General features: G+C 38.7%; 1 protein-coding gene across 1 annotated transcript in view; it reads left to right on the top strand.

Annotated features, from left to right (window-relative positions):
• Positions 1-287: 287 nt before the first annotated feature.
• LOC135480510 (uncharacterized) overlaps positions 288-25,421 on the top strand; it is a 60,187-nt gene continuing 35,053 nt past the window's right edge. Inside the window, exon 1 of the mRNA XM_064760356.1 lies at positions 288-528. Within this exon, the coding sequence (XP_064616426.1) occupies positions 493-528 (36 nt within the window). The 5' untranslated portion in view covers positions 288-492. The remainder of the gene's footprint in view (positions 529-25,421) is intronic.

Below are 25,421 nucleotides of genomic sequence, written 5' to 3'. Positions count from 1 at the left end.
AGGTGCCTGTGTATGCATTCAGACCAGGTCGCATGTCGCCCACTTGGATGCTTACCTGTAAGCACACACTTCAAAACCAGGTAACTAAATATACCTACCAGTATACTTATAGGCCCACTATACTATAGGGTTGGAGAGGGGCCAAGTCAAATTGCCGCATTCTGCTACCTGTTGCGATTGCTCTAGACTTGTGGTTATTGGTGTAGGCTTGTGGTGAAGACCAAGTGCACTTGCGCCACCCTTGTTATTTGCTATCTGTGGCAGGAGGATGGGAATGTGACTTACTTAGAAATTCAGGGGGCGCATTCACCTGTTGTCGCTGACTGTGTTTACCAGACAATATTACCAGCTGAGGTTGCTTTAGGACTACCCATACTGTAACGTATACAGGTGCGGAAGGCCGTATATACATCCAGGAGTTTTATTCCAACCACATCTCGGAATCATTGGATTTAACTTTTTTTCTGACGGATCCCAAAGACAGCTTCCAAAATGATGTCCATGATGACCATGATGCATATGATGGCGGTATGTTGAGTTTAATTTTCAAGTATATCTTTTGAGTTCAGTGCCAAATATAAACTTGATGGGGCTTTTCTTAGTCATGTAAAGCTCGGAGGATCATGTTAAAAAGTTTTACTAGCAGCGGATCTAATAATAATACATGCTAAAGCAGGACCCTTTGTCTCTACAGATGTGTTTTATTTTTAAAACTAAACATAAAAGTTTACTACACAAGTCAGTTGAAGAACTACAGTACACATAAACAAAGATATAACATTTGAAAGGAAAGGATTTTTAAAGGAAAATCTGAAATGTTGTGATGCCCTTGCGCATTGTTAGGCCCTATAAGTTGTAGCATGTTTGCCTTAATTGTGGTTAAATCCGGCTGAGTTTGGGTTGTGAAACCTAGATTATTTATTTCAAATTTTTCCACTTAGTAACAGAGGAACCCATAAAATAAAATTTGTGTTGTATCTTTTCTGTTGCAAATTCAGCATGTCAGTCTTCTTTATCCAGCTGGCTACGCTACAAATCAGTTTTAGCAAGAGTATATTAGTCTCAAAGACACCCGTCTTGAACGGCCATTAGACATCTAAAATTTCGGTTACACGCACAAGTAGATAAACTTTCACAACTTTTCAAAAGATATAAGTCTTCTTCAATTACTTGCTTTCATTAAAGGATGTTCCTCATTACAGGATCCCTTAAGCAACAATTTGCATGAGCTTTCACCTGTCATTTATGAAGAATACTCTTTTGTGTGTGACCGGATGGTGACAATGCAGTTATTCAAAGCGTTATAATATGGGAATTGTTTTCCATGGAGTGGGCCCTGGGTATGACACCTTCTTAAACAGTCATGCTTATGCATGATTGTGACCCCATGGATATAATCTTCCTTAGATGCTCATGAGCCATTGTAAGTCCTTCCGTTCGTTCTCCTTTTAATCTATAGAGTGTGAATTTATTGATGTCAAATCGCTGAAGAATTATATATATATATATATATATATATATATATATATATATATATATATATATATATATATTGAGCATATTGTTTACACGTAGCGTATAGTGAATAATCATTGTATATTAGCAGTTTTCAAAATTACACAGTAAAAAATTCCAATGCATGCACGATACTTTGAAATATTCCCGCACAGAAGAAGGCAGGTTAACACTTTGCAGTAAGGCAAAGTACAAGACACAGTATACTGTGCGGCTTTTACTGTGCGGCTATACTGCGCATGCAGTATCTTGTGACTCACAGTGTGCAGCACGTGAACAGAGTCGCTGTATACAGTACCGCGCAGCTTCTACAAAGTATAGCGCAGAAAAGGTAATTTCCCATACCTCCGCAAATCTCGTACACAGTGCCATGGAGTTCTTACATGCGATCGTACAACTTGTACAAAGTATCGCACAGCACAGAGCACTGTGAACATCGCACAGGGTAATGTACAGCTCGTACAGAGTACCGGTACAGCGCTTACCGTGCAGCTTGTTCAAAGTATCGTGCAGCTCCTACAGAGTACCGTGCAACTTGTACAAAGTAACATGAAGTTCTTACATAGTACTGTGCAACTTGTACAAAGTATCGTGCAGCTTTTACGCAGTAGTATGCAGTTTGTACATAGTATCGTGCAGCTCGATTGTACCATACAGTTCGTACGACGTATGGTGCAGCTCTTACAGAGTGTGGTGGAAATCGTACATGGTACCCTACAGCTTGTACAAAAAATCGTGCAGCTCTTACAGAGTACCGTGTAACTTGTAAAAAAGTATCATGCAGCTTGATCGTACACAGTACCATGCAGCTCGTATAGAATACGGTATTGTGCAGCTCTTACAGAGCACCATATAGCTTCTTGAAAATATCGGTCAGCTCGGACTGAGTATCGTCCAGCTTGTACAAAGTACCGTATAGCTCGTATAGAGAACCGCGCAACCTGTACAAAAGTATCGCGCAACTTGTACAAAGTATTATGCAGTTCGTATGGAGTACCGTGCAGCTCTTACATAGTACCGTGCAGCTTGTACAAAGAATCCTGCAGCTTGTATAAAGTATCATGCAGCTTCTAGAACCCTCACTTGCCTTCTAACAGTGTGCGGCACTACCGACAGGGTTGTGCTGGCAAGAACTCGCTTCGTGGAATATATTTAGCAGCTGTAGAAGAGTTGTTGAACGTTTTTAGACAATATCTTTCTATTTAAGACCTTTTGTCTTTACAGACCGATACTCTGTAACCGTCAGGCACTTAATGATAATTTGCGCCTGCCAGTTTAAAAATGTTTTTATTTATATAATTATATATACCGTTGAACCTCAGGGGGCTGTTTCTCAAAGGGGTCGTAACGTTATGCCTGTCGTATATACCAAGGCGGCATATGCCGTGAGTAAGCGACGTCATGGTGACTAGGTCAGCGTAACGTTACGACCCCTTTGAGAAACAGCCCCCAGCTCACTTTGTTGGACGGTGATTGACATGATCCTCAAGTCTAGGTGGAGCGCAATTGCTTTGTATATGTTCCCAAATATAAGGCTTACAAAATAAACCTAGATTTCGCACAAGTGTATGAGCAGTGTACAGACTGTTGCCACAAAAGACAGAATGCATCCCATCTCATAAAACATGCGAATATGTCGAGAAGTTTTATGTGTGTCTAAAGTATTACGAGGTACGCATTTATTGCTAAACCTATGTGCACAAGGCATTTGCAAAGTGTTTTTTTGTCGTCAATGGCTTTCACAAAGCGTGTGCATTGTCGGTATATAAAATGTTTTCTGTTGTATACTGGTGTAATTCTCAAACATTGACCTGGTTTACGTCACCCTTAATGGCCTTTCTGTTTGCCCCATTTATAGCAATATATACATGTACATCCGTCACGTGAAACTTTATATGCCCGTACCGTATATGACATAAAATTTAGCTTTTTTCAGGTAACACATTTTTCATGATTCTGTAAAATTTATCCACCTTATAGAGCCAGCTAAGAGTTTTTTTGTGTCGTCTGATTAATTTCTTATTAGAAAAACTTAGGGGTTGGTATAAAAGGATCGTTTAAGGGTCTTTATATTCTTCTGAAAATGCACTTTTAGCAGCCAAACTTTAGCTACTGCAATAACCGCGGTTGTAAAGCGATACTTAATGTTTGAATATGTTGTGAGGGAGGAAGTCTACTGGCCTATACTCATCGGTGAACCTGAAACATACCTGTATATCTAGATTTAAAAGTTACACTGCAGCATTGTAAGCTAAAACGTGTGCATGTCTGCTGCATGATTTACGGTCACAACGCTTATGTAGGCCTAAGTGGGATTAGTTTTCTTGTTTGATTTACAGGAAAGGCTATAAATCTAGGAAAAAACTGTAGCGTAAGTGTGCATGTCAATGTAATAAACACACTCTTAGAACACAATGCTACACGAAGTGTCCCACAACTAAACATGTTTACACCCAAAATTATAAAATGGAAAAAAAAAATCTCTAAGTTATCATAGGAAAGTTGCTTACCCTGGTACATGAAAAAAAACGTAACTCTCCTAAAAACAATCTGCTAAATTTAGCAGAAAGTATGTGGTCTGTCTAGAATGTATTCTGTTACTTCGGCAGACTATTCTAGAAAGTATACCACGAATATTATATCAATTTCACATAAAGGTTGTATTAGACTAAAATGGTGTTATGTTGAATATGACATAATTAAAGACGTACAGTATACCAACGACGACAGTGTAATGTGTGGGAAATGATCACGCGTAACCAGTGAAATAGGGCCTCTTGTCAAACCTCTAACAGGATTTTATTCTAGCTGTTCTTGTAAATGCCTGATTAGTGGTAAATTAAACGCCCTCTAGCACCATGGCTTAAGCTTGGTTAGGTAAAAAATGCAGTGATGTTAACTGCAGTTTATTGTTAACATTTTAAAAAAATGACACGGAAGTATATTCTGTGCAATAAGTCCTAAATTTCACCCGCCTATGCGCGTGTGCAGTTTGTCTAGTGTGTAGTTTTCTCCTAACTGGGTCTGAATTCTGTAAAGCTAAAACTTGCTGAAGCTTTCATACTTTCTGTAATACTGTGTCCCGGTTATTCTCATGCGAATTTATATTGAACAGTGTTGAATTATTCATAGAGCACCGTATGAATGCTTCTGTTAAACATCAGGTACTTGGTTACTCTTCCTGTTTGTACTTGGTTACTCTCAGGGGCCATGCATATAGAAGACTTTACATGAATACATATACCAAACCTCGAGTATTCGGTTAATCTATCTGTTCATATTGTACTCATTACATTACGTCTCATTACATTTCGTCAGACAGGGTTTGCACAATAACTCTTCTATACACTCAAAATATTAATCTGTTAAATTGAACAGAAAGTCTCTGTGATGTTAAGAATGTTTTCTGTTATTATAACACAATATTGTGTCACATTCAACATAATATTCTGTTTGTCTAACAGAATCTTTATGTTGAATCAACAGAATATGTGTGTTATATTTAAGAGAATAATCTGCTCCAAGAACAGAATACATTCTAGCATCACTCAGATAACAGACATTATGTTAAATTTTGTGGATTCATTTTTTGCGTATACCTTTGTTTGGCGTTCCATTGTTGACCGTACTTTTGCTAACAGTGGATGCTTTTTAAACATGCACAGGGTCTATTATAATAATTCGATTACTCATCCTTCTGCCTTAAAGGGATACAGAATCGGTGCTGGTTGGCTGTCAGTGAAGATAAGACTTCCTGGGTTAAAACCTACGGCCTTGGTCACGCTTGAATAAATCTGTCATACCTAAAATTCAGCTTAGGCCAGGCATATGCAGGACTCGTATATCTCTCACACCAGCCAATCAGAAGCGATTCTATATTCCTTTAATCATATCTCATTTTCTTTCCGGTATAACAATAATAAAACAACCTTTTTACCCTAAAAAGTTAACGGGAATGTTACGTTTTACTCCACCGCGTCTGTCTATACGCTCTGTATGATATGATACCCGGAAACGCTTGGGCGTTTTTGTATATCCTTATTTATGTTCAACTGTTTGTTTCTTTCTTTGTTTCGAATTATACGTTTCCATCGTATACAGAGGATAGGTAGAGTTTGACCTTTATAGTTCATTTATGATTTACAAGAAACAAGCTGAACTGGTTCTATTTCGCATGCAATAACCTTTTTTTTCTTTTGGTGTGTATGATCGCAACTAAAATAAGGCTACTCGCCCATGCATTATAAATAAATAACTTTTATAACAACTGTGCTATTAAAGTGCATAATTTCACTGATAATTTCATTCTACCGTAGACTACAAGGTTACATTTTAAACCCGGTTTGTTTGTCCAACCTACTTTATATTATAAATTACCCAAGGATGACCGTGGATGTTTCTTATGAATATAAATGATGGGACGAAAAGCGCCATTCGAAGCCTCAGGCAAAACCTTCCCCAGAACTGTTCTATATTTCATTTATATTTCATAATTCTTTGCTGCTCCATAGAAAGTACTTAAAACGGGATGATGTATGGTGGTCTGTTTGGATCATCTGTAAGTTATGAGTGAGTGAGTGCTTGGGGTTTAACGTCGTACTCAACAATTTTTCAGTCATGTGACGACGAAGGAATCCTTAGGGTGCATGTACGTGTGATGTGCCTCCTTGTAGCAGGACGTATTTCCACGGCTCTTTTATCTAGTGCTGCTTCACTGAGACAACTTACCGAAGGCAAGTGAGCCGCCCCGCCCGAGCCATTATACTGATACGGGTCAACCAGTCGTTGCACTATCCCCTTCATGCTGAACGCCAAGTAAGGAAGTTACAACTTCCTCTTTTAAAGTCTTAGGTGTGATTCGATCAAGGATTGATCCTGGATCTACCGGTCCCGAAGCGGACGCTCTACCAACTGTGCTATCCGGGCCGGTACTGTAAGTTATGTGATGTCATATGAATTTCCCCTTACATTTGTCAAAGGAACATTTAGTTAATAGCTCATTTTTACTTAAGAACCTTTCTAATAAGTTAACTTGATTGTCGGGCTGTCAAATAATGCGAGAACCTGTAATACAGAACTCAGCTTAGAAAACAATTGCTTATGTGTTTCTTCTTTCGCGAAAAAAAAAAAAACACGAACAAACAAACAAAAATACCCGTTAGAATAATGTTTTTCTGTATTTCTGCACCCACTTCCTTATTGTCATTCATTTCAGACAAGCAGCCATTATTTTTACTTGATCAACACACTTTAATACTTGAAACCTGTGAACTAGATAAGGATACTACCATGCATAGTGTTGGTAGTGAGAACGCAGACATGCTTTTGGTGCATGTCTGCGCTCCTCGAGCGTTTAATTGTCTATGTAAGGCCTACATATATATGTTCTTTTGTGTTGATCAATTTCCTTGCTGACAGGTAAACCATACGAAAAATTTTACTGTACTTAGATGTTAAATAAGCCTGTGTCCACGAAAATGATGCTTTTGACAAGTTATATTCTGAAATGTGCACATGACTCTCTCTGTTAAGTGGTTAAGTCTGCTCTCTCATTGTGTGGGAGTGGCCTCTAACGGTTTAGTGGTTAGCGCATGTTAGGATGTGACACATCACAATCATTTGGACAGATTAACACATCAAAGCTTTGTGGTTATACGTGGGTTAGGCATACACAAAACCCCAATAACAAAGTGATACATACTATAGGTTAGGAAAAAAGCTCGGTGTCTAACTGCATATGTTTTTAAAGAAGCCTTAGAAATTCCTAATTTACTTTACTTTGATTTGAGTTTTCTTTTAGTGTGAAACCACTTAAAGTGTTTCAAAATAACTGTAGCTTACGTGCAAACAGGAGTTTTTTAAAATCAGAAAACTAATAAGAGTTGATCTCATTACGTCAGGGTATACAGTAAGTGAGCTTTATCAACCGAGATTTAGGAGTAAAGTCGTGTCTTCAAATGCAAATGCGGTCGACGTGAGTTCAAGTCCAGTTCATGCTGGCTTCCTGTCCGGCGCTAAGTGGGAAGGTTTTCCAGCAACCTGCGGATGGTCGTGGGTTTCCTCCGAGCTCCGCCCGGTTTCCTCCCACCATAATGGTGGCCGCCATCGCATAAGTGAAATATTCTTGAGTACGGCGTAAAACACCAATCACATAAATAAATAAACAAATCAAATAAAAATGTATATAGGCATACCTCCCCTGAGACAATGTAACATGTATGTTTATTTATTTATGTATTTATTTATTTATTTGTGTTTGATAAGATGGTGGCCAGAATTATGGCAGGAGAGAACCGGACAGAGCCAGGGGGGAAACCCACTACCATCCGCAGGCTGCTGGCCGACCTTCCCACGTACAAAATGTATGTTTACAAGATGGAATATGACCCTGTTACCTGTTTGTAATCTAAATCCACTCCACGTGGTATGCAAAATAATGGTAACTGTTAACTGTACAAGAAAACAAAAACATAGTATTACCCTGAAAAGTCCGTTGGAAATAGCGGAGTCGTTTTTCCAGGGAGTACAGTTATGTCGAGCCTGGCGTTTAGGATGGTCCGTATAGGGCGTACCTTTTTAACATCGTTTATCACAACCTAATCGTGACAGACAAAATAAAAGCCGTACTCTGCCCTATATTTACGCACGTGCTGCATGTCTACACAAAGGTGACGGATATTGTTATGGTTTCATTTTAGACTTGTCTCTAAAAACACCTTTCATGGTTTAAGTCAGCAGATTTTTTTATTCACGGAAACATGAACTTGTATTGACAGAAATGCGCTCCTTTTCAAAACAGGTTTGTAATTTTATAATTAATATCAACAAGACTTTTACTGTGCATTGCAGGGCATGGCGGTGGTTAACGGGGATGAATTACATACAGACATGTTAGTTTTTACGCTACGAATAAATTAAGACCTAGAATTAATATTATTGCTTGTAGGGAGAATTGGGGGAAATGTACGAGACACAGATTAACGTTAAACACCAATTTTTCAATTTGTTGTATGCAATATGTGGCTGAAGCGTGTTCACCCAATATGGTATGCTGCAGGTGAAAAATGTGAATATAGCAGGCTCATCGGAATTTTTTTGTTGATTTGCATCTTTTGGAGACATCGCTTATTGAAGTGAACATTACAAAGAAGATACCCTCAAACGCTACTTGCCTCATGCATATGAGGTATGAGGGCAACAACATAATTTCTCTTCAATGCCCGAGAAAATTTTAGGTGAAGCATATGTACGTCACCTTATAATGGCCCGTATACCAGTTGTCCACATATTGAGTGTTGACACGTTTACCAGTTGTCTGTATGTTGAATGTTGACCAGTTTACTAGTGGTCTGCATGTTGAATGTTTGCGTGTTTACCCAGTTGTGCGTATGATGAATGTTGGCCCTTTTACCATTTATGCGCATATTGAATGTTGGCCCGTTTACCAGTCGCACGTATGTTGAATGTTGGCCCGTTTACCAGTTGCACGTATGTTGAATGTTGACCAGTTTACCGGTTGTCCGTATGTTGAATGTTGGCTCGTTTACTAGTTGTCTGTATGTTGAATGTTGGCCCGTTTACCAGTTGCACGCATGTTAAATGTTGACCAGTTTACCATTTATGCGTATATTGAATGTTGGCCCGTTTACCAGTTGCACGTATGTTGAATGTTGACCAGTTTACCGGTTGTCTGTATGTTGAATGTTGGCCCGTTTACCAGTTGCACGTATGTTGAATGTTGACCAGTTTACTAGTTGTCTGTATGTTGAATGTTGACCAGTTTACCAGTTGCATGTATGTTGAATGTTGACCAGTTTACCGGTTGTCTGTATGTTGAATGTTGGCCCGTTTACCAGTTGCACGTATGTTGAATGTTGACCAGTTTACCATTTACGCGTATATTGAATGTTGGCCCGTTTACCAGTTGCACGTATGTTGAATGTTGACCAGTTTACTAGTTGTCTGTATGTTGAATGTTGGCCCGTTTACCAGTTATGCGTATGTTGAATGTTGGCCCCTTTACCAGTTGCCTGTATATTGAATGACATACAATATGACATATTGTATCCCAGCTTGAATGTTGACCAGTTTACCAGTTGTCCGTATGTTGAATGTTGGCCCGTTTACCAGTTGCACGTATGTTGAATGTTGACCAGTTTACCGGTTGTCCGTATGTTGAATGTTGGCCCCTTTACCAGTTGCACGTATGTTGAATGTTGACCAGTTTACCATTTATGCGTATATTGAATGTTGGCCCGTTTACCAGTTGCACGTGTGTTGAATGTTGACCAGTTTACCATTTATGCGTATATTGAATGTTGGCCCGTTTACCAGTTGCACTTATGTTGAATGTTGACCAGCTTGCCATTTATGCGTATATTGAACGTTGGCCCGTTTACCAGTTGCACGTATGTTGAATGTTGACCAGTTTATTAGTTGTCTGTATGTTGAATGTTGGCCCATTTACCAGTTGCACGTATGTTGAATGTTTGCCTTTTTACCAGTTATGCGTATGTTGAATGTTGGCCCGTTTACCAGTTGCACGTATGTTGAATATTGACCAGTTTACCGGTTGTCCGTATGTTGAATGTTGGCCCGTTTACTAGTTGCACGTAGAATGTTGGCCCGTTTACCAGTTGCACGTATGTTGAATGTTGACCAGTTTACCATTTATGCGTATATTGAATGTTGGCCCGTTTACCAGTTGCACGTATGTTGAATGTTGACCAGTTTACCGGTTGCCTGTATGTTGAATGTTGGCCCGTTTACCAGTTGTACGTATGTTGAATGTTTGCCTGTTTACCAGTTATGCGTATGTTGAATGTTGGCCCCTTTAAAAGTTGTCTGTATATTGAATGACATACAATATGACATATTGTATCCCAGCTTGAATGTTGACCAGTTTACCAGTTGTCCGTATGTTGAATGTTTGCCCGTTTACCAGTTGTCCACATCTGGAATGCATTAAACATACTTTCAACATACGGACAACTGGCAAATGTGCCTGAAGGTTACTTATAGCGAATTCCTAATTCGTTATTAGGAGTTTCATAATTAATCAATACAAAATGGATAACTTCTTTTTACAGAAGATAATCCGTAATTTCAAATTACATAATTCACATTTTGTATTTACGAATTGCAGAATTCGTACTCACGAACTACCTCAATCGTATTTTACGAACTACAAAATTCGTATTCGTAATATAGTTCGTAATTCACGAATTATAAATAGTAAATACCGATTAATGTTTATAAACGAAATACTAATTCATAATTATATATTGTGTAATCAGTTTCTATATGAGCCATATAAATCGCAGTTTTCTATTATATCCCTTTTTACCTCGTAGGAAAACATTATCCTTTACCCATGGCCAACCTGGGCTCTGCTTCATACAGACCTATAATGTGATTCTACGTGTCAAGTTGACAAGTCTCGGTAGTTTTACACCTTTATGTCATTTTTAGCAGTTTACGTCCTACATTTTCTTCTTTTAATCGTCACAGATATAGTCAGATCTGTAATATTTAACAAATAATATTTGTTCAGTTTTTCAGTTATATATGTTGAAAGCATATCGACTGTAAACTTGAAAGCTTTTATCCATAGTGTTCGCGCATGCGTGTCTTCCTTTTCCACTTTTTCTGTCTTCCCTGTTTATCTTTTTTCATGGTGCTTTTTTATGCAACGTGGCAAGTAACTGTAGTTTGTCGTAACTCCGGTGATAGACAAGCCTCATCAATGACAGTACGCGCTCTATTTGGCGCTCTCCAATGGACAACCATACTTTCATACGGGCCGGTGACAGCCAAGCTTTGTTTCAGTCACAGGTCAGTTGATTTTCTCGTTCGTATTTCAACAGAAATTACTTGAAAAAAAAAAAAAAAAACGCGTCACTAAGTTTGTGAGAGAGAAATCATATATTGTCTCAAACATCTGTCTTTTGCTTTTTTAGTACTTGATATAAATGAATAAATGAATAAATAAATAACTTAAATAGAAAAATGAGATAATGTTTATGTGCAATTTTCTCGCTTCTCCTTCACACAAGTAAAAGCCTAAACACAAATTGACCGCTATATGCATACAAACAATTGTATGTAGTCCTACAGTCTGTACTGACTATTTATACGCATGCTCGTTTTTAAGATTAATTTTTTTTGCCTCAACTGTAGAGAAGGGAGAGTTTTCCTGACAAAGACATTGCTCTTATGTCCGTCTCAGTATACAGGCTCATACATAAACCTAAAGCTCTGTACTGTGTAATCGTGTAATGTCTATCAGACCGTATCATTGTTAAAATTCCGTTTTGTGATCGCAATACTTAGTAGCCCTTTATATAACCTCCTTTATATATCATGAAGAAGTATTTTGGTTTGAATGTTTTTCTTGTATTGGAGTTATTTTAAACTGGTGAAATTTTAGTACACAAACAGGTGGGCCTATAATGTCATTTGTGAAGGTTAGTGTTTGCCAGATACTAGTTATCAGACGCATGGTGACAGGCACTATTCACTGTGTATGTCAGATAAGAGTTATCTCGTGGAGGTGTGGCAGGCGCTATTCACTGTGTATGTCAGATAAGAGTTATCTCGAAGGCTGGTGATGTGACAGGCACTATTCATTGTGTATGTCAGATAAGAGTTATCTCGTGGTGATGTAGCAGGCGCTATTCACTGTGTATGTCAGATACAAGTTATCTCGTAGGCTGGTGATGTGACAGCCACTATTCACTGTGTATGTCAGATAAGAGTTATCTCGTGGTGGTGTGGCAGGCGCGGCTCACTGTGCATATCAGACACGAGTTATCTCGTAGGCTGGTGATGTGACAGGCGCTATTCACAGTGTATGTCAGACACGAGTTATCTCGTAGGCTGGTGTTGTGGCAGGCGCTATTCGCTGTGTATGTCAGATAAGAGTTATCTCGTGGCGGTGTAGCAGGCATGGCTCACTGTGTATGTCAAACACGAGTTATCTCGTAGGCTGGTGATGTGACAGGCGCTATTCACTGTGTATGTCAGATATGGATTATTTTGTAGACTGGTCAAGTGACAGGAGCAGTTCACTGTGTATGCCAGGTACGAGTTATTGCGTATGCTTGCGGTGGGGCAAACTTGATTCACTGTGTATGCCAGATACGAGTTATCTCGTATGTTGGCGGTGTGACAGGCCCGACTCACTGTGTATGTCAAATAAGGGTTATCTTGTATGTTGGCGCTGTAAAAGATACTAACTCAGGTACGGGTTATTTGGTAGGTTGGCTGTGTGACAGGCGCAGTTCACTGTGTATGCCAGATACGATTTATCGACTTATCTCGTATCTCGTTGTAATTGCTGTGCTTGTCACACTACCAAATTAGGAGATTTGGATCTGGAGATAATTAAACTCTCAGGCTCTCCGAGAGCTCATGGTGATTTAACAATGGTGCAGAATCGTTAAAAAATTCTGCATACGGATTCCAATCTAGCTTATCATTACAATGTAATAGATTGTTGCATGAGTCAAAACCAAGTGATGAACAAAGTTTCATCAAATTCTGGGCATATTTTTTCCGTAAAAGTGTTGACCGAAATCTGACAAATTAAAAATTTTATTCCGGATTTAAATCCGGATCAAAACCGAAATTTCATTCAAATCCCTCCGTAACATAAACTTTCCGTAAGCCCTGAGAAAAGATTAAATGTCGGCAGTTGTTTTAAGGATGACCTCTTTTGGTGGAGGTAATTAGGAAATAAATAATGAAGACGTTTAAGCTTAGGAAATGTTTAATGCACATTATACGAGTGTCTTGTACGGACTCAGGCGTTCCAAGACAACACCCTTTAAAAGGGATTACTCTATATCCTTGGGGATTATGAAAACGTGATCCCAATAAATATTGATGAAGGCGATTATAAGAAAACATTAACAACGGAGATTTGCCCCATCCCTCCAAGAACAAATATAGAATTTTCAGAAACCGAACATCAAATTTCCGGATAATTGCATGTAAGCAACTATGCCTGTCAATCATCCTGACACGACACCAATGACACGCTTTAAATCATATATATAGCAGGATCGATTTCAGACAGGGGAAGTCAGAAAATTGCAAACAGCATTCTCGTTATTCAAGCTATATAATACAAATATATATATATCAAAAATAAATATGTATGTATACAGGAGTCAGCCTCGGGTATTACTTTGATATTAAGGGTTACACAGTGATCTTGACCTTGCATGTCGCCGTGTTTATTTGTGTTGGTTTGTATGTTGTTTTCCTGCTTTATCCGCAGCGTGTTTGATTAAATTGTATGATAGCCCACATTACCAAGTAAAATCCATACATTTGTTAGACTGGAGGTTGATGTAGAGGCCTACGTTTATTTTGCAAATCTTAATGTCCGTTTGCAGAAGGATTTAGGAAGGAAACAACATCGAAATTCCGACCACCCAGTATAAAATTCGATCTTAAGGCTCTGTGCGTTTTGAATACTGCATATACGCCGAATAAACTATGGTGGATTGTAAAGGCCAACCAGTATCACCGCTTTTACCAAAGATGATGTGATGATTCATGCCGCCGACGTATATGTGAAATATTCCTTAGCACTGTGTAAAACATCAATCAAATAAATGAATAAATAAATAAATAAATAAATAAATAAAGGTGATGCAACTCGTTTAGTGTAGTCTGCATTTGTGACAAGTAGGGAAGAGACAAGGGAAATAACTCGATATTTCTATGGCTATGGCGCGGGTAAGAAAGTGAACTGCATTGTTTTATGTTATGTTTCTGAGAAGACATTTATCAGCATGTCGACTGTCTTCGCTGATCGTCAAAATACCTGCTTCTGATTGATACCAGCACTCAAGAAGGCACTATCCAAATGTATCCTGCCGAGGTTGTTAGCACACCAGCGCGGTGCAGTGACCCAGAAGCCTCTCACCAATGTGGCCAACTTGAGTTCAAGCCCAGCTCATGCTGGCTTAATCTCAACATGCAGATTAGGCCTATAACAGGAAACAATCCTCCTATGATATCATAAATCAGGAACCTATTTTTCTCCTATTTTAGCATGGTAAAAATAGGCTTCGTTGGCTCAGGCGGTTTCGGGTAAACAAAAATGGGTGCAGATGCTTACGCTGAACACAAACGTTTACATAGGGCTGTTACTTTCGAAACATAATTGTGGTTTTCTTATTAGATCTTGTCGGATGTTAAAGGATGTTATTTTTTGCGCTGAACCGTATACAGCACATTAGGATTTTCGATTTCAGTTCCATGTTCTTAGCCCATGCGTCAGAGGTGTATCAAGACTCTTTATCCAGTTGCTCATCTCGACTATTCTCATGTATCGCGTAATAAAATGATATCAGCATTAAGATTTCAACCTGACCTATACATTTTGTATACATCTCAAGAAATTGCCTTCTTAAGAAATGATATTGAAGCTTGGCTGGTGCATTAAAATTTATCAATTTATATGTTTATTTGTTTCACTGAGGTTTAACATTTTCCCCTGTATACGACGGCGATCAGTGTTACGGGTCCCGGAATTCGAAGTTTGGAAAGTTGTACTGCATTTACTTTGCCGCGTCACCGTAGAACTGGTAAGTGCAGTGATTTACACGCTGTAAAGGCCCTGCTTTAAGGCCCTGGGCCTTATGCGAACGTTATGCTGCGCAAACGAACCCACAAACAAACTGAATATCGTCAACAACGCAAAACGAACAATTAATGATGAGCTAAACAATTAATTAGTTTGCAGTATATAGCTTCACTGCTCAAAGCCGGATACCGCACCTGGTATGCACAGTGTATGGTTTGGAGTCCAAATGTGGTTTCAAAATCATGTTTGGTCAGTTTTTGATCCATTTTGAACGAATTTGAGAAGTAGTTTTTTGTAAAGATTTTCCCTTGAAATTGAACTTAAACAACCCTGTAGGGTAAATTCAGTACACCAAATCTGTAACGAAAGATTCGACGTGTAGGAGCATGAGTTACATCAGCAAATTAACCGATCTTAGCTCATCAATATATCTTTAAGCTAAATAATCTTGAAAACAAATGTTTTATATAAATCAATAACATCGAAGCAGTACGTTTGATGATAATCTCTAAATTCCTCCCAAAATTTTCCGACATGTGGATATAGCTGACACCTCTGTTTCTCTTTCCGTCGAAGGCCAATGATAACGTTGCACATCAAAGTTTACGTCAAATATTCCACCAGTCAGCGATTTCCGCTGGATGGAGACAGACGTCTGTTGTCTCAGTCTTGCCAGATTCTCACCTGTTTAGCACTAATGATGTGTTAATTATATTAACACAGATTAATTAAAAAAAAGGCTAGCGAAGCATGAATTCTGAGGGAGACGTTCTAAAGTGATCTGTCACAATCTTGTCAATTATACCTCCGATCCCGAGGGCGAATTTGGCATCCCTTAATTCGACAAATTCACACCTCCAAACTCCAAACAGGGCCGAAAAATATCTCTGCGGCAAGCTTTTTAATACGCAGAAATCCAGTGGCAAAGAAGTATATGGATGGGAGTGCTAAATTCAGTTGAGGTGCTACATAATTGGTCATTGGACATTTACACATGTCTACTTCACGGATCGGTTACATTTACACATTACAGATCGCACAACATACATAATGTAAAAACAGTGTTTTAGGGAGCTATATACAATATGTATATAATATGCTAGTATGCATGTATGCACAGGTACATTTACTTATGCAGACAATACTATTTATTTATCCCAAAATAAGGTTTGACCATTTAATTTGTAATCGGTCAAAATTTTTTTATTGTGAATATCTGGAAGGCTTAATTCTTGCGCTTACTTTACTTTATTTTACTTTATTCTATTATATTACTATATAATTTTCAGTTAGCAGATGTTATTTTCAAAATACCATTTTTTAAATGTTGTAATTAAGTGTAAATAATCTTGTTAAGGAAAACCCCTCGTGGTCTATAAATAAACAAAGCATTAAATTAAATTAAAATACACATACAATGAGGAAACAGTGTTTTTATGGGACAATATACACATACAATGAAGGAACAGTGTCTTTATGGGACAATATACACATACAATAAAGAAACAGTGTCTTTATGGGACAATATACACATACAGTGAAGAAACAGTGTCTTTATGGGACAATATACACATGCAGTGAAGAAACAATGTCTTTATGGGACAATATACACATGCAATGAAGGAACAATGTCTTTATGGGACAATATACACATACAGTGAAGAAACAGTGTCTTTATGGGACATTATACACATGCAGTGAAGAAACAGTGTCTTTATGGGACAATATACACATGCAATGAAGAAACAGTGTCTTTATGGGACAATATACACATGCAATGAAGAAACAGTGTCTTTATGGGACAATATACACATGCAATGAAGAAACAGTGTCTTTATGGGACAATATACACATGCAGTGAAGAAACAGTGTCTTTATGGGACAATATACACATGCAATGAAGAAACAGTGTCTTTATGGGACAATATACACATGCAATGAAGAAACAGTGTCTTTATGGGACATTATACACATGCAGTGAAGAAACAGTGTCTTTATGGGACAATATACACATGCAATGAAGAAACAGTGTCTTTATGGGACAATATACACATGCAATGAAGAAACAGAAACAGTGCTTCACCGAGTATTATACACAATATCGTTATTGAGTCGTGTGACAAGCTGTAGTCAGCTTGAATTTAAATAATTAAAGTGCATCCTGTTAACTACAAATAGAAATTTCATTTGGATTTCTTGTACAGATTATCAGCCAAATCTGCTTTCAAACAATCAGAAAATTTTTGAATACACTTTAAAGTTTAAAAAATTAACCATAAAGGCGTATATCTCTAAAACATGATTAGCTCTTTTATAAACCAATACTTATGGCTTTTCTGGGAAAGAGTTTGGCAATTAATAAGTATAGCCTAGAAAAGACGTCTTCTAGGAAGAATGCAACGTAATATCAAAGCCTGCTTAAGTCAAATAAGTGTATCTTGCCGAATTTCCGGTCACGAAAGATGGACGTCAAAAATAACAGGGTTAGAAGTCTGCGCATTTCTGAGATAGGAGACATTATCAGATAAGCGTTCATGACATGTTTTACTATCATCCTGTATACGGACTGTTTAATCTCATTCGGCAACCCCGTTTATACGGTTCGCAAAACCGGACTAGGTAAACTTTACCAGTGTATACAAGGCAGCCGTGTTTGCTCCACAAAGGGGAAAAAGAAACAAAGCGTGGGACAATATTGGCTGGAGAGTGTCGAAAACAGGATTTTCTAGTCACCTGCCCCTTGTGCAACATTGTCCAGAGGAGGAAACTACCCGTAGCGATACAGATTTGCCTTTTTGGATTTTTTGTTAAAACATCACGTTTCACACCGGATAAAATTATCAGACCCATTTAATCTATTTTCGCCTGTGCTTCATCAAATTTTCGTTGGAAGAAAATTAACAATTTTTATGAACAGAAAATTATCCTTTGTATTTATTTATTTGATCGATGGAGTCTAATAAATCGCAATTAACATCACTGCATGTTTACCTAACTCTGATTAAGCCATAGTGCGAAGGAGGGTATAACTTGTTACTGTTTATACATTTATGTGAACGGTTAGAATAAAACCCTGACTGATGTAAACTGACAAGAGGCCGGTTGCGCGTGACCATTTGACAGCTATCACACTCTCGTCGTTGTTCTGGTTTTATATTTTACGCGGTACTCAAGAATATTTTACTTACGGCGGCCAACATTATTGTGGGGGCGGGGAATGGGTGCGTGGCGGAGGAAAAGGGCAGACCCCGGGAAAAACCACGACCATCCGCAGGTTGCTGGAAGACTATCATTTTTGATGCGCAGAAACTTAAAATTTTTCATTAGCAGAAACTTAAAATCTTTCCTTAGCAGAAATTTTTAACTTGTCTACATTGTAAATTAGTAAATTATAGCTAAATCATGCTATCATAAATCGCTACTAGATTAGAACATTGAAACGAGCGACACCAGTATCATACTTGTCTATAAATTGTCAAACGTCAAAACTACGTATCTCATTTGTGCTTTGTTTGCAACTGCCCATGTATCCAACGTGGCGATTGCATTACACATGGTGGATATATACACTGTGCATCCCCTGTAGCCTGGATTGCATTTCACATGGTGGATATGTACACTGTGCATCCCCTGTAGCCTGGATTGCATTACACGTGGTGGATATATACACTGTGCAGCCCTTGTAGCATGGATTGCATTACACGTGGTGGACATGTACACTGTGCATCCCCTGTAGCCTGGATTGCATTACACGTGGTGGATATATACACTGTGCATCCCCTGTAGCCTGGATTGCATTACACGTGGTGGATATATACACTGTGCAGCCCCTGTAGCCTGGATTGCATTACGCGTGGTGGATATATACATTGAGCATCCCCTGTAGCCTGGATTGCATTACACGTGGTGGATATGTACACTGTGCAGCCCCTGTAGCCTGGATTGGATTACACGTGGTGGATATATACACTGTGCAGCCCCTGTAGCCTGGATTGCATTACGCGTGGTGGATATATACACTGTGCACCCCCTGTAGCCTAGATTGGATTACACGTGGTGGATATATACACTGTGCAGCCCCTGTAGCCTGGATTGCATTAAAAGTGTTGGATATATACACTGTGCATCCCCTGTAGCCTAGATTGCATTACACGTGGTGGATATATACACTGTGCATTCCCCGTAGCCTGGGTTGCATTACACATGGTGGATATATATATTGTGCATCCCCTGTAACCTGGATTGCATTAAAAGTGTTGGATATATACACTGTGCATCCCCTGTAGCCTGGATTGCATAACACGTGGTGGATAAACACACTGTGTATCCCCTGTAACCTGGATTGCATTAAAAGTGTTGGATATATACACTGTGCATCCCTTGTAACCTGGATTGCATTACACGTGGTGGATATATACACTGTGCATCCCCTGTAGCCTGGATTGCATTACACGTGGTGGATGGGAGGAACCGTCCAGAAACCCACCACCATCCGCAGGTTGCTGAAGACCGACACAATTATGAAGCAGTTTGCCAGATGTTCTGACCACTAATATGAGAATTTTACCTATCCATTCATTTGTTTTGTTAGTTAGTCTCGAAGTTGGGAGTCGGGAGACCCGGGATCAAATCTGATTCGGGTCATACAAAAAAACATTAAACACTTTTTGCTACAGAGCGCCTCGAAGCCGTAGGCCTGGAATCCAACCCGATTCGGGTCGTATCAAAGATTTCAAGAATGATATTTGTTGCTGCCTCGTTAGACGCTCAGCACTGAGAGGTTAGAGCAAGGAAACAAGACTGGTTGGCCCGGTGTCAGTGTAATGTGGCTGGGTGAGGTGTCATATCTGGTGTCTTTGCATGATGATTCATTGGCGGCAGTACGTTGGCAACATGGACTCATCCTGTCATAAGAAGACACAGTAATGACTCCTTGTTGTTATATGGCTGAAAATGGCTAAGTACGACGTAAACCCCAAAGCATACATACATACACACATGAATACATACGAACGAAAATTACACTGGCCTCTTTCTCTCTGTGTGGGAGAAGATAATACAGGCTGTTACAATGCATGGAGTATAAAACATATTTCATGATTAAGCGTAAATTCGCATTAGCTTCCATATCATTCAAACAGCCGACGTCGTTTTGCACGAAGGGCCCTTAATAAGACAGTATGTGAAAAATTTGACCAGGGGATGTACAGACAAACAGAAGGGCTTGTAATGCTACTTGTCGCGGGTAAACTGGAACAATTCTTTATATTTGGTTTAAATTGGCGATGAGGGATTTAGTTCATTCATTTTTATTAAGTCTCCATCATGTTCTTGGCGCTCAGATTCTTTAAGATTCGGAACTCTTGGGGATTTTGTGTGACTTAAAAGCTCTGGGTTCGTATTTAAAAATCAACTCACGACTTCATTTATAAATTTGAAAGTGCTTAAAAAGTCAAACTCAGAACAGGAAACGAGTACATTGTTCTGCGGTAAAGAATCTGTGTACAGATTTTAAACTTTCGAGAGCGAAACATTTTAATTTTGACTTAAATCTTAATACGTTTGATAAATACGAGCTGTGGGCCCGTATTTATCAAGCAACTTAAGACTTAGGCCATAAATTGTATGTGTTTAATAGACCAAACTCAGAACAGGAAAGAACTTAAATTGTGGCTGGTACATTGTTTGGCTGTAAAGAATCAGTGTACAAATTTTAACATTTCTAAAGCAAAACATTTTAATGGTAGCTGTGTTAGAATATTTGACTTAAGTCTTCAGACTTTTGATAAATGCGAGCCCTGGTCTTTTGTGCATCGTGTCATCATATGTGGTTACAGGACACGAGTTAAGTACAACCAAAACACATCCATTTGTGACTCGTTCATTTCCCAATTCAAAGAGATTAGAAAAGTAAATTCAAGCAAACGATGAGATGGCAGTGGCGAAAACATTTACGAACCAAAGTCTATGTGCCTTCCTCGAGGAGTTGATGTTTCACATTTCACTTAAATCAATAATGATTATGAAAAGAAAACAGACGCTTGATGGAGGTATTTGATCATTAACAGCACGTCCTTTTAATTGCTAAATAAATTTGTAACAGTTGTGTTCTGCGTCCTTTCAACATTCAAGCATGCTAAATTTATTTTTTCGTACACTCTCTCCCCAAGAAAAGTATATGAGGTCAGATGTTTGAAATCTATGGTCTATGTAGATAATATTTATGTTCATTTATTTATTTGATTGGTGTTTTACGTCGTACTCAAGAATATTTCATTTATACGACGGCGGCGAGCATTATGGTGAGAGGAAACGATAATATTTTTAGTGACTATAGGAAATGAAAAGAACTCGAGACTGTTCGATATTTCTAATTTTCATTTCAAACTATTCTTACATAAATCTAAACATCAAGTCCGACATTCGTATAACAGTCATAATCAAAAAAGGGACGTTCCATTTGGATAATCGCCAGACACATTTCCAAAACAACCTTACCAGAAGCCGAATCCACTAAGCCATTTCTGACATAAGCCAAATTTATTTATTTTTTTAAATAAATAAATAAATAACATAAACAAATAGAGGGATATGGAAGCAAACAGTCTGTGCTATATAATCTTAACACTAGAACAAATTGTTATGAAGAAATCTGCTTTTAATGACTGTACTACACAGAGTTTGTAGGTATTAGGACAAACGTGTCTGGTTTCTTAAGTGATGGGCCACGCAGTTTACATCGTCATAAGGAGGACACAAAGTTAATACCTCCTTTGTGAAATAATATACTTTACACAGAGTTTACACTTATAAGGGGCGATCACATGGTTTACACTTCAGTGGTGACCTCACAGATTTAGAGTTTAAACTTATATGGGGCGATCACATAGTTTAAACATCACAGATTTAGAGTTTACACTGCGGTCTCATTTCCATGGTGGCGTCACAGAGTTTAACCTCCAAGGCAAGGCGCGATGATACCCTCAGACTTTGTTTATGGCCGGTTTCCTTCACAAAAAAACTTTCAAATAACTTTATGTGACATGATCTATTTATTTATTATTTGATTGGTGTTTTACGCCGTACTCAAGAGAATTTCACCTATACGACGGCGGCCAACATTATGGTGGGAGGAAACCGGGAAGAGCCCCGGGGAAACCCACGACCATCCGCAGGTTGCTGGCAGACTTTCTCACTTACGGCAGGAAAGGAGTGAAATAATCTAAAAAAACTTAATATTAACTCTCTCATAATGTCATGTATATCTTCACTAAATATAACATGTTTCACGATCTAGTCTTAGTCTTTAACAAGAAATCCCTTCCACGCCCCCTCAAAATAAATAAGTTTTACACAAATTATAAACTAAAAAAATTAAAAATTGCATAACACGTCGTGTGTTCAACTACGTGTAATCCGGGTAACCATGGTAATACGGGTCGTCACGCATTATTTGGCTGCGTGGGAAGTCCAACTTTTACCAACAGTGCTTAAAAACCTCTAGTCTCACACAAAGGTACTAAATCGCTCATCAGTACATATAATCCATGTAGTAGTAGCCCACACCATGTTCCACAATAAGGTGTTATTTCCCCTTACGTAAAACCTCTCCAATGATTGCGGTGTGTTTAGTCCTGTGTTGGAACCAAATAAGGTCAATGAACAGCGCTGCCTGACGTGGCTATTGGTCCATTTTAAGGGTGCTTTGTATTAAGATGCCCTCACTTGAATTTAATCCTCGGCAAGGACATTTAACTTCGTGTATTTCACAGTTATTTTTAGCAAGCTAACATAAAATTCTGCTATAATGAAATCAATAGGCCTAGTTTTTTTTATTACATTTCAAAGTCATCACATCTGTAGAATCTTTTTACTGTAATCGGGGAATACTGGTTCTGAAATGACTGAAACGAAAAGGTAGGCGTTTTACTTTCATGATCGAGTTATTGGAACACTGAAATAAGTACTTTAAATTATATCAGAACAATCAGGGCTAGAGGCTGGGTATTCATCGTGTTGAATTATATCGTTGTGTTGGATGTATGGACACTTGAAATCAAAGCGTAACTGAGATACATATTTTGTTATCGATTACTTATACTAACATGGCACACGATTTAAATACTGATTTCACTCATTCGCATAGAACTTTCTAGCGTCTTTCCAACAAAAATGAAAACCTGACTAATTTCTTACTATATATACTTTTGTTCAGCTCTTTGAGAATTTGTCTTAAACGTGGTTTTGGGAATGGGCCTTGCCGAAACGCATTTTTTGGTTGGCGTCTGGTATTTGAATGTCAGTTTCGACGCCCAGATTTATTGTCCTTCCGGGCCCTACCGGTATCATTGAGTTATACCGGAAAGACAAGACTTCTTCTCTTTACACGACACCGTCCTAATATATCTTTATTTATATGTTTTCGTAGTCTTTTCGGTGTTTGTGTTGAAGGTCGTTTTGGAAATTGGGTCTGTGATTAGTGACAGGTGAATTTCTGAAAAGCCTGTAGCCTACTTTCTATTTGATAATCATGTTCCTCAGACTGACGGTGTATAAGAAGCAAATACGCTGAAAACTTTAATAACCTGAAACCTAAATGCATGACATTCTCTTCGTATCTGCCTTACACATAATTATTGACCTAGCATTTTGGCCATTTGACCTCTCTTACGGCGTTTGCCTGATGTATTACGGAAGCCATTGTTACCATTGCGTTCATATTACCATACATTTTTTGACGATAGGAACGTTACGCCTTTAGACAAATGCTTAATTGTTTTGGGTTTCCCCTAGGATACAATATATTCATTTTTTCACGCTCATTTTAACATTATTTTCGCCATGTCCCGGTGGTGTCCCCTTGTAGCTGGACTATCCCAAATGCCGCGGACATATTGGGAGTGCTGTCTGACTGAAATGCCCGACCGAAGACACCAGACATAATGCCCCGCGCACCAGTGTACACTATATTTCCTATATTTCCTTGTAGCGGGTCGCCCCAATTCGGATATACCTGTTTATTGTGCTGCCTGATTAGAATGCCATGCGGAAGACGCCAACCATGATACGACAAATACCAGTGTACAGTATACATTTTTCATGAGCATTTTATTGTACTGCTTAATTAAAATCCTATGCAAAAAACGCCAGGCATGGCATGTAGCAGTATACAGTAGGCCTATGTATACCACTATACCTCTTGACGTATCTCCTTATGCTAAGAATCAAACATTTTTTCATGTCAAAGCACGAGGCACCATTGCGTTTTCACTTAGCTGGTTTGCTGAATCACGTGCGGTACATATTGATATATTTTATGGACAGTTATGTGTTATTTAACAGAATTGTGTAGAGATATTATTATATAGAACAAACAATTTCCGGAAACACGACAGTGTCGTGTAAAATATGAAAAAATGTCTACCCATAGAAATCCAATAATACACTTCTTCAGGTTTCTAATGGTGGCCTAATGATTGAGTGATTGATTGAGTGAGTGTTTGGGGCTTAACGTGGTACTTAACAATTCTTCTGTCATATGACGACGAAGGAATCCTTAGAGTGCATGTAATGTGCCTACCTGTTGAAGGACGGATTTCCACGGTTGTTTTATCTAGTGCTGCTTCACTGAAACGCCTTACCGAAAGCAAGTATTTTATTTGTTTATTTGATTGGTGTTTTACGCCGTACTCAAGAATATTTCACTTATAAATCGGGAGACGGAGGATCATATCTGGGTTGGGTCATACCAAAGACTTTAAAAATTCTACTTGTTGCTGTCTCACTTGGCGCTCAACACTGAGAGGTTTGAGCAAGGAAACATTGCCCGTTGTTGGCCCGGTGTCAGGTATAATGTGACTGGAATGGGGTGACATGTTGGGTGTCTTCGGCATGATACTTCAGCATACTGGCGGCAGTGACTCGCCCTGCCATAAGAGAACACATTATATGTACACACTTCTAATGACTCATCGTCGTCGTATGAATGAAAAAATATTAAATACGACATTAAACCCCAAATATCCAAATATTCACGCATTCATTCTAACTCAGAGACACACGAAACAGGCTGCCAGTGTCAGACAAGACAGCTGTGTGTTTGTTGGAAATGTCATACACGTTGTGAATGCCTTTGGCCATGTCAAATCTTGTCTGCGCTCAGAATTCTTAATTCGTACTTTGTCCCCAACTAGTTTAATACTGGGTGCAAATAAGGGCTCGTTTCTGGATCAGAGAGTATTAGCAAATATCGGACATTGTCTCCAAAGCAGCACCGAACGGCTTCACTACTAGTTTCAGAAGAGCA

The sequence above is a fragment of the Liolophura sinensis genome, chromosome 13 (assembly GCF_032854445.1).
Source record: "Liolophura sinensis isolate JHLJ2023 chromosome 13, CUHK_Ljap_v2, whole genome shotgun sequence".
Taxonomy (NCBI): Eukaryota; Metazoa; Mollusca; class Polyplacophora; order Chitonida; family Chitonidae; genus Liolophura; species Liolophura sinensis.
Note: the sequence above shows the minus strand (reverse complement) of the source record. Positions and strands in the feature narration are given on the sequence as shown.